Raw genomic sequence first — 10,609 nt, 5'->3', positions numbered from 1 at the left:
GCAGTGAGCATAGTGGTTAAGAAGAGTGATCTTGGAGTGACCTCAGGCAAGTTTCTTAACCTTTTGAAGCCTCATTTTCCTCATTTGTAACATGAGATTAATACCAGTCCTTCTTCATGGGGGTGGTGGCTAAGGTTAAATGGGGCTAGACATGTCAAGGGCTTGGCAGTATGCCTGGCACTTGCTAAGGCTCAAAATAGGAGTGTTTATTAATATCCTGTGGGGGCATTGCTTGGCCTCTGGAATCCAGGACCTGAAAGTCTCCAAGTAACCACCTGTTGCCTTCTCTCTGCTCAGGGTATCAAGAAACCATTCACTGAGGTCATCCGTGCCAACATTGGGGATGCCCAGGCCATGGGCCAGCAGCCTATAACCTTCCTCCGACAGGTAAGCTGGGCTTCAGGAGCAGAAGCTACTGGGAGAGCAAGGAACTAGAGGCTGGTAGAACCAGCCCATTTCTCTCCAGCCCCCTCAGGACACAGCAGGCACCAGAATCTCACAGGGAGGTGCCATTGAAGTAGCAGTCCCCTCCAGTGCCTGATGTCCCCTGGGTCTCTCCTTCAACCTCCTTCCCTTCCAAAGTTGTCTATAATTCCTAGACTCATTTTGGGGTTAACTCTAGTGTACCAGGCTCCCAGGCATGCCCTTCCACAGTCCATGGTCTAGGATACTGAGTTTAGAGCTTGGTTGATGAGGGCATCAGAGAAGCAGCCTGGAGTGGTATGTGGAAGTCCAGATATAGCTTCCCAAGTGAGATACCCCGAGTTTGAGTGTTGACTCTGCCACTTACCAGCTGTGTGGCTTTGAGCAAGTGAAGATCACCAGAGCACTGCCTTGGAGCCCAGCTGGGGGCCTCATTGCGATGATGAGTGTAAAGTGTTTGTCCCTGGCTCAGCAGGAGAGTGTGGGGCTGGTGGTCACTGTCACTTGCTGCTCTCCTGGCTGCCTTGCTGATGTGACCCAGCTTGTTCCTGAGGTCTCCAGGAGGCAAGTTTTAATGTTTCAGTTTGAGCACCAACCACAAGGATGCTGCATGGGCTGAAATTGTGGGATTGGTGGGCTGGAGGGGGAAAAACAGGGTGGGAGAATGCCATGGGGCCTCCTGAACAGAGGCTGGAGACCAGCTGTGGTGAAAGCTGTTTCCTAGAAAAGAATTGGGGCCCTTTTTGGAGCAAAATATGGTCCTTGTGTGGTTAAGGTTTGCAGGCACAGGCAGGGAAGCTGAGTGCTGTGTCTCCTGCTGCAGGGGTCAATACAGGGAGGGCGACCCTGCCCTGCTATTGGCGGAGGGGTGTGGGGGTGCTTGGGGACCTTAGCTCAGGGAGCACACACAGGGTATGAGGAAAAGAACCAAGGCTGGCACTGACCTGAAGGACATCCATTGGCCTCCCCACCTGTGGCCACTGCTGCTAACCTCAGGAGCATGCCAGCTGCCTGTGAATATGAGACCCCAAACTGGGCCCAGGATGAGGAAATGAATCAGACCAAATAGAGCAGCTCTGCCAGAGAAGTGGAGGCAGGAGGAGGCTGGGGGGCCCTGGTTGTCCTGGAATCATGCAGCTTTGGCGGGGAGAGGCAAAACATGTTCCCCACACATGCCTAGGACTCTGGGCATGAAGAGGCTCCTATTGCCTCAGCCTTTTCCGTCTGGCTGACATGTTCCCAAATCCTGCTCTGCCACTGGCAATGGCAAGCCTAGCCTCTCCCACCTGACGCTGGCCTCCTGCAACCTTCACCCATCTCCTCTCCCCTTCACAAGTGCCCCTGGGAGGAGGGCTGGCTGGGTCACTGCCCATTGCACAAATGAAGAAGAGTGAGCCTCCAAAAAGCCAGCACCTGCCTGAAGTCACCCAGCTGGGGTCAGAGCTGTGAGCCCCACCCTCCCCTTAGTGGTCCTGGCACAGTTCCTAAACTGCCAGCTTAGACTTGCCCGGTGAGTTGGGGTTTACCAGCACTTTTGCAAACATTTCCTTGCTTAATCCTCTTAATTTGCGAGGTTAGAGTGATTTTCTCTGTTATAGAGATGAGAAAGCTAATCGGCTTTCAATTCTGGCCAGGAAAGGGGATGATGGTGAGAAAGGGGAAGGGGGCCCGGGGCAAGGGGATCAGGTACAGTCAGTTTGTGATTTAGGAAGGGGCCTATGTTCCTGTCAGTTGGGGCTCACCTGCTTGCTCAGTCCTGGCCCCTGCTCAGGAGCCCCCTGGTGTGTGAACTCCTGTCCTTTTTGGAAGAGTTGGTGCCAGGGACTGTCCCCTGGCTCCTCTTCTGGAAGACCCTCTTTGGGCCCCAAGCCCAGGTCATGACATACCCCACTTTTCAGCATCTCTCCTGCTCCTGAGAGCCCAGTGTGCTCCTCCCCACCCACCCCCAACCCCCTGCTGGCTGGAGGCCTTGTGGGGCATGTCTGCTGCATGTCCCTGAGTTGTCATCTTTACCTCTCCTGGGGCTCTGGAGTGGGGGGTGCTAGGAGCCCAGCTGCACTTCTTTTCACCCAGGTGATGGCACTCTGTACCTACCCAAACCTGTTGGACAGCCCCAGCTTCCCAGAAGATGCTAAGAAACGAGCACGAAGGATCCTGCAGGCTTGTGGCGGAAACAGCCTGGGTGAGGCCCCTGACTGGCTAGGTCCCAGAGGGTGTGAAATGAAAGTGTGTTCTGAGCCTGGGCTTGGGCCGTGGCCCCGAATGGAGAGATATTCATGTGAGTGTGTGAATGTGCATGGGATGATGACATGCAGAGTAAAGGAAAAATAGTGTTCCTCTTCTTGTCTGTGCTCTGCTAACCTCCTGTTAGGTAAGCAGTGAGGTCAGTTCCTCTTTAGTAGGTCGGGGCACATCAGGTACAAGAGGTTACATTTGCCTGGGTTTTGGTGTTACACCTGGGAGCCAGCTTGGATAGCTGAGCCCTCTGTCAGAGGAGAGGGTTTAACCCAGTGACTGGCCTCAGTGACAGGCGGCTGGGTAAAGTTCAGTGTGCGGCTTTGTCCAGCCTTCTTGCCTGTCTATGACCCCCACCCAGCATCCAGGAAGTGGTGGTCAGTTATGGGGGAAGGGAAGTGCTGTGAGATGCCTGTGACCTCTGTTTGGTGGCTTCCTTCCTTCTGGCTATGCTCCCACCACCCCAGCCTCTGGTCCTCTCTGCCGGAAGCCCATGTCTGGCCATCTGCCTCCTTATGGAGGGGGCACACCAGGCACCAGAGGGCTCCATGGAGGAGGCCCCAGAAGTTGGTCCCTGTACATGTGGAAATGATATTCTCTCTCCCTTTGCTGCTGAGATGGATTTCTGGTCTCTGGCCCTCTGGCTCTTTGTTCTCATCTCATGTTCTTTGTTCAGTTTGTTTTTGCCCCATTCCTTTGCCCAGAGCCTACACAGGGGATCCAGCTTTCCTCACCTGAAGAAAAACAGTTGTTCTTAGTGCTTTTTTAGGACACATGCCTAAATGTACTAGAATGTGGGAGAGGGATTCTTGTGGCTTGTTCAGCAGAGGATCAGCTACCTTTGGCCTCTCTGCCATCTCCCTGCCTCTCCCCTCCCTTTTTCTGCTCTTTCCCCTTATTGAGAGCCCTATGCTTACTTTCCTTGCCGTGGTTACCCCACCAGCCCTCTATCCAAGTCTGGTCAATGTCATTTTTTTTTTAATGTTTATTTATTTGGAGGGGGGCTGTGCAGAGAGAGGGAGACACAGAATCTAAGCTTTGAGCTGTCAGCACAGAGACCTAATGCAGGGCTCAAACTCCTGAACCATGAGATTATGACCTGAGCCGAGGTTGGACGCTTAACTGGCTGAGCCACCTAGGCGCCCTGTTCACTGTCTTTAATGGTGTCTTTCTCAGGAAGGGGCCAGCTGCCCCTTGCTTTCCTGCCCGTCAGCCTGGGTAGGATGTGGGCCAGCACTTGTGTGGCAAGGCTTAAACCACAAGCTGGTAGAGAGCCACCCAACAAGCCCAGAGGCCCGGCCTCCAGGCTCCTCTCCTCCTGCACCCTCTGCCCAGCCCAGAGGACAAAGGTGCTTTTCAAAGACCCCTTGGCCATGGGCCTAAGACTCCTGGAAGCTGCAAGGAGACAGAGGAGGAGGAAGTGTTTGCCTTCTGCTTGTCTGAGGGGAATGTCTGGGGAAGAGGGAGGAGTTCTTTGTTCCATGTAGGAAGCCTCATCAAGTTTTTGCAACTCTGTCAAGCACGCTATAGGAAGGAGTTTGAGAAGCCATGTTGCTGTGAGTTTCCTCTTGGGGTATTATACCAAGAGGAAAGTCGGGGTTTGGGGGACCTGCACTGAGTTCTTTCTGAGGACTTTATGAAGATAGGTGAGGTAGGTGCTCTCTGAGTCCCTCTTCTCATCCTTGAACTAGGAAGTACTTTGTACTCATCTCCTGGGCTTGTGAAGGTTGACATACATGCTAAAGCCTCCTGTCAGGTGTGGAGAAGCCCTGTCCCTGGGGGTTGCTACCAGTTACTGTCCATTATAGGGGGCAGGGCAATGTCATCCAGAGGGTAGTGCTCTGTCCATTAAGCCTTGGGCAGCCTGAGCACCTGCCTGCCCATAAGAGTAAAGGAAATGGAAAATGTCAGTGTACTTAGGGCTACTCTGATCCAAGTGGGGATTATTAAACACACACACAAGGTCTTAGAGCTCACCTGGATATGTTTTTATTGTGCCCTTTAAAATTACTTTTTACTAGAGTTTCCTTTATTATCTGTTTGACAAGTAATTCTGCTCTCAAGTTGTATCTTGGATCTTAGGTAGGATTAAGGTGGAATCGAGCCCTTATCTAGCCCTTCCTGAGCACTGCTCTAGGTATTGAGGGACACTGGTGAACCAGGTAAATGGAGTTTCCATGCTCACAAAACTCACTGTCAGATTTGGGAGAAACAAACATTAAAAAGAATTCAGGACAAAAAATGTTCTAGTTTTCATGAGTTCTTAGAGAAAAAGGAGAGAGCTATGGGGCTTTAACAAGGGATTCTCATCCAGGGAAGGTTTAAGGAGCAAATACCTTTCAAATTCATGTGGAGGTTGAGAAATAGAGAATCTGCAAGTGCATACCAGACAGAAGAAATGGTGTGTGCAAAGGTCCTGAGGTCTAAGAACTGGGTGATTAAGTGAAGAGTTCTGGATGGGGCAGTATGTGATGGGGCTGGGAAGTTTGGTAGGGGTGATGGTGACCGTCTGGAGACCATGGGAGGCAGGTTGCTATCAGCTTGAGTGCAGTGGGCTCTAAGCAGGGGTGTGGTGGGGTGGGCCAAGCAGGAGGAGAGGTGCTGTAGCAGAGATGCACAGAAGAATCAGGCCCTTGTCCTCAGGGAACTTACAGTCAAGATGGAGAGGCAGGGCTTCATGTGTATACAATAAAATAACTGGAGAAATTGCATGTCAGGAGAGAGTCTGGGGGTGGGGTATGACAGGCCCTCTGGAGAGAGACTAGATTGAGTTCTGAAGGACCAGTGTGGTTCAGATCATAACAGAAAAGCTAAAGGAAAAGGGTAGAAGGTCATGGGCTCCTGGAACAGGTAGTTTGCCGATGGCAGAAGGCCTGGCAATTCAAGGAAGTGGTTGAGCTGGAGGCAGGAAGGAAAGGGAGGCTTTGCCCCATGGAGTGGAGAAGAGGGCATTGAGAGAAGGCTTAGGGAAATAGGGAATCCTAGAAGGTTTCTGAGCATGGGAGCTCAGAAATAAGTAAGTCACTCAGTAGAGGAAGGATTCTCTAACACCAGCATTTATACTTCTCACTGTTTTAATTTACCAAAAATTTCAACTGCAATAGAATACTGGAAGTAATGTAACAAAAGACCTCACACCTACCACCCAGATTTAATACATGTTAATGTTTGCCTATGAACCTTTGAGAATTGGCTTAGCCTCCCTCTTCCTCCCCCTCCATTTTATAGCTGGTCAGAGGGGAAGTGTGAGCCAGTTTCCAGGAGAGGCTGAGGCAGAGCTTGCCTGGCCCTCTTCAGTGCAGCCTCAAACCATGTGCCTCCAGGGTGCAGGGCTTGGAATGATAGCCACTGAGGCCCAAAGAAGCCGCATCCCGCCTCCTGTTGGTGGTTTTGCAGTAGACTTGGAAGGAATAGGCTGGTTCTTTTTAAGTGTGGTATAAAATATAAATGGTGTAAAAAGATAGAGGATGAAAAATCTGCCTCCCACCTCTGACCCCCAGCCTCCTGTCCACTTCCCCAGAGAGTTCAGCTCACCACTTTGAGATGCCTACCAGATCTTGTGCATGTGCCTGTTTTCAAATTCTCTCTAAAAACAGTGGCTTGACCTAAAAACAAAACAAAACAAAAACCCAACAAAATAACCCCACCTCTTTATTTGAGGTATAGCAAACCTGTAGTGAAATGCACAAATATTAATGTGCAGCTCACATAGTTTTTGCACGTGTACACCTGTGTAACCCCACCCAGATCAAGACATTGAGCGTTTCCAGGGCTGCAGAAGGCTGCTTTGTGCCCCCTTGGCAGTCATACCACCACCCCAGAGTGGTCATCACTGTTCTACCTTCCAGCACCGTCAATTAGCTTTGCCTGTTTTTGAACTAAACGTAAGTGGTAGTCTGGATTTTAATCCAAATGATAGCCTAAGGTAATTGTTGACATGGTGTAGGGGTAGGGGAGTCATGCCCAGCAGCCCTGGGGATCTGTGGTTAGTACTGAGCAGGGCTCTGGTGTCTTGGGGCTGGCAGCTGGTGCCATTTTGGGTCGACCCATTCTTCCAGGTTCTGTGGAACTGTGTGTAGGCAGCAGTGATAAAGACATAGCAAGCCCAGCTGAAATGATTTATACTGTTGTAGAACGTGTATAAATCCCACAAGAGTGGATAAAACAGGTATGGGCACATTTGACTGATGGGAAGCCAGGGCCTAGAATAATGCTTGACATATAATGGGTTCTCAGTGAATACTGAGTGGATGAATGAGTGGGGGGGTAGATGAACAAATGTGTAGATGGAGGGATGACAGGTGGATGGATGTATGGATGAATGGATAGATAGCAGATGAGTGGATTGATGAATGAGAGGGTGGGTGGATGAAGCCTGGATAAGAGATTAAACAGCTGGTTACAATTCTACAGCCTAGAGTAGTGGGAGTTGGGTCCTGTCCAAGACCTCTCCAACCCCACCCTAGCTAATTACGTGGATGTCAGAGATGTAGCAGAGCTGCGCAGAGACTCCATAGTACCAGTCATCCTGCCTCTCTAGTCACTGTCTTATTTACTGTCTTACAGGTTCTTACAGTGCTAGCCAGGGCGTCAATTGCATCCGTGAAGACGTGGCTGCCTACATCACCAGGAGAGACGGCGGTGTGCCTGCAGACCCAGACAACATTTACCTAACCACTGGAGCCAGTGACGGCATTTCTGTATGTGGTACCTAGTGTTCACCCATGTGAAGAGTAGCCTTGAATACTAGGGCCAAGCATGTGAGCCTGCCAGCAGGGACGTGGGCCTGGGAGGAGCGGTTGGCTACCCTCTGGTTCCTGCTGTCTCCCCCGTGCTGCTGTCCTTCCCCTGTTCAGTTGCCTTGAAGCTGGATACCCCCACAGCCTTGGTGTCTCTCCAGAGTGCACACCTGCAGGTCCCACTGGAGAGGAGCCATGGGCACTACAGGGTGCATTGGCCCTTCTCTCACTAAGTACATACTGGTGTTCCTTCTCTGCCAGGCACTGTACCAGGTGCTGGGGACACCGTGGGAACCAAACATGTTTGGCCTCTGCTTACACACTTGTATTGGATCAGATTAGCCTTCATATCACTTAAATAAATGTCTCATCACACGCTTTCAGTTTCTCTTCTGGGTGAAGAGGACAAAATGCTACAGGAGGGGCAGCAGGCGGCAGGAATGGCTGTGGGGGGGCAGAAAGGTTTCTCCAAGAATGGAGGAGCAGAGATCTGGGGGATATGTAGGTGTGAACAGGGGAGGCTGGGGTCAGAGTGTGTTTGGAACAGAAGGTCAACATGTGCAGAGGCCATGAGCTGGAAGGAGACTTTGTGTTTGGAAATGGAGAGTTGGAGTGAATGAGCACATGTAGCAAGGGCAAGAATTTCCAGAAATGGGCTAGGGAGGCAACTGGAGCTGGAGTCCTAAAGGGCTTCTGTGGCCATTCTGAGGATTTAGGTCATTGTCCTAATAACAGTGTCCATTGAAGGATCTGAAGGTGGGGGAGTGATGTAAGACAGATAATTAGGTTTATGTTTTAACTTTGGCAGGGAAGGGGCGTGATCAGTGTGAGGGAGTGTTTAGGAGGAGGGGGAAGAAGTGACTTGGACTGGGGTTCAGCTGTGGATGGAATGAGGAGGGGCTGGTATCAAAGTGTGCTTAGCAGAAGGGGTCTGAAGTCCTAGGTCTAAGGGACCTGTGTTCCATTCCCATGTAGCATGCTCCTTCCTGTGCCTAATCAGTGCTGGGTGCCTTCAATTCACTTATTTTCCCTCCGTAGGGAGTGTGTGCTGATCTTTCCTTTAATGGTTATCTTTGTCTTTTGACCTCCAAGGCTCTTGTTTCTAATGTTTGTTGAGTGCTTTAATCCTTTCCCTAAACCTTTCAGATGCATTAGACTCTTACTGGAGCCTGTGAGGAAACAGGACCAGTAATGTTAAGTGGTCTGCAGGCTTTAAGTCAGCCTCTTGTGCCATCTGGGATTCGAGTACTGGGGCTCAGGTTTCTAACCGTGGCACATTCCATTGTGTTCTGCTGTCAGCCCCTTGTGATTCCCAGAGAAGCCCACCTACACAGATGTCCTGGAGCAGGGAGAGAGGGATCTTCAAGATTTAGGGAAAAGAATCAAGTTGTTGACACTCTTGAAACAAGGAACTGAGCCTGTGTGTAAGGTGGGGCCTCTGCCAGAAGAGGGTTTGTTATGAACTACTGTCACGTCCACCAGTAGCCCATAGGACTCATGTGGCCTGGTTTCTCAGGAGTCCTGCAAACCTTGAGCCCATGCAGCTGTGGAAACAACCAGGTTGAAGCACCACCTGCTGGTAGTAGATGGGTATTTTCTTCCAGTTCGACAATCCCTTGTTCAGGGGCCTGTCCAACCTTGGGCAACAGTAATTACTAATGAGACAGATCCCTGCCGCTCCTCTTTGCCAGGACAGACGGAATGAACTTAAGGGCTGAGGTCAGAGTAATTCTGAGACAGGGCCAGTTTGTGGACCACTGCTTTAGAAGGCCTCTTTAAAAAGTAGAAGCATTGAGTCTTTTAACTACTGTGCTAAGAATGTTAAAGCATTTCATTTTGTTTATTCCTCATAGCAGACCTCATTTTGCAGATGGGGAAAGTGAGGCTCAGGGAAGCCAAGAGGCTCATGTGGGCTGCACCGCAGGTGGACAGCAGGGTGGCTGGCGAAAGGCTGGGGGTGGGGTCTCCCATAGTGTCTGCCTGGTAGCCCCCAAAGGGTGCAGAGTGGTGGTGTTCCTGGAAGACATGACTTCTCTATTGCAGACAATTCTGAAGATCCTGGTCTCTGGGGGTGGCAAGTCACGCACTGGCGTCATGATCCCCATCCCACAGTACCCCCTCTACTCAGCAGTCATCTCTGAGCTCGATGCTATCCAGGTGAACTATTACCTGGATGAAGAGAACTGCTGGGCCCTAAATGTGAATGAGCTCCGGCGGGCCGTGCAGGAGGCCAAAGACCACTGTGACCCCAAGGTGCTGTGCATCATCAACCCCGGGAACCCTACAGGTTTGTGCTTCACTTTGCACTTTCTTAGGGGGTGGGGGCAGGGCAGCCCATGTACTTCTGGACACTAAAGAGTAAATAATGTGCTGTTCTCTTTGCTCCCATTTTCCCAATCCAGTTCCAGATTTGCTAACATAAAGCCATAAAATCTGCTGCAGGCCACCTTAGGAGATGAGCAAATGCAGGCATTTGTTTTGGACAGAGTTGCATTATTAAGACTAGCTTTTTTTCTTTTTTCCATTCTTACATTTGCAAAGAATCTCCTTGAGGTTACTTACAACCCGCCGCCGTTAATCATAGGCCTCCTTTTACCTTTACTTTATTCCTAGTTGTTTTTCTGAACCAGTTTTCAGATTGCTGGTGTGGGCTTTTGTTTTTCTTTGACACAGCATTACTGTGTACTTTGAGACCTGAAAAGGAAATGCCTTATTAAAAACAAAAGCAAATAAACTGAAAAAAAAAAAACAAAAAACAAACAAAAAAACACCTGTTTCCAGAAGTTGAAAAGCACTCCTAATTTTGCATATTTTTCTTTAAAATCCAGCCCTGCCTGTTTAGATCTTTCTGGGCTGCTGGCTTCATTTACCCCCAGTGCTGTTTGGATGCTGAGAACAAGGGCTCCTCTTTCCTCCTTTGTTGAGATAAATTGGGTCCGGGCCAAAATGCGTTGGAGTTGATTGTGGAATCTGCTTCTTTGGAACATTAAATGATGCTTCAATAAGCTGAAAGCACCACTTGAATTCCTGAGTGCAGAAAATGGGTGCGCTGGGCTGTAACGCTCATTATTTACATCAGCTCCCTGGGGGTAGGAATGCAGATTCTAACCCTAATGCAATAGGAGAATGACTACAGCTGGGTTCTCAATCCCGGTTGCACATTAGAATCACAAAGGGAGTTTTAAAAATGCCAGAGTCATGGCTGCATCCCA

At 50.1% G+C, this 10,609-nt stretch overlaps 1 protein-coding gene across 1 annotated transcript in view; it reads left to right on the top strand.

The window, feature by feature from the left end:
- GPT2 (glutamic--pyruvic transaminase 2) overlaps nucleotides 1–10,609 on the top strand; it is a 34,521-nt gene that overhangs the window by 8,282 nt on the left and 15,630 nt on the right. Inside the window, exons 3-6 of the mRNA XM_077751279.1 lie at nucleotides 298–387; nucleotides 2,497–2,605; nucleotides 7,225–7,358; nucleotides 9,441–9,684. Coding sequence (XP_077607405.1) covers nucleotides 298–387; nucleotides 2,497–2,605; nucleotides 7,225–7,358; nucleotides 9,441–9,684 — 577 coding nt within the window. The remainder of the gene's footprint in view (nucleotides 1–297; nucleotides 388–2,496; nucleotides 2,606–7,224; nucleotides 7,359–9,440; nucleotides 9,685–10,609) is intronic.

Source organism: Crocuta crocuta, unplaced genomic scaffold (genome assembly GCF_008692635.1).
Source record: "Crocuta crocuta isolate KB4526 unplaced genomic scaffold, BGI_CrCroc_1.0 scaffold124, whole genome shotgun sequence".
NCBI classification, from domain to species: Eukaryota; Metazoa; Chordata; class Mammalia; order Carnivora; family Hyaenidae; genus Crocuta; species Crocuta crocuta.
Note: the sequence above shows the minus strand (reverse complement) of the source record. Positions and strands in the feature narration are given on the sequence as shown.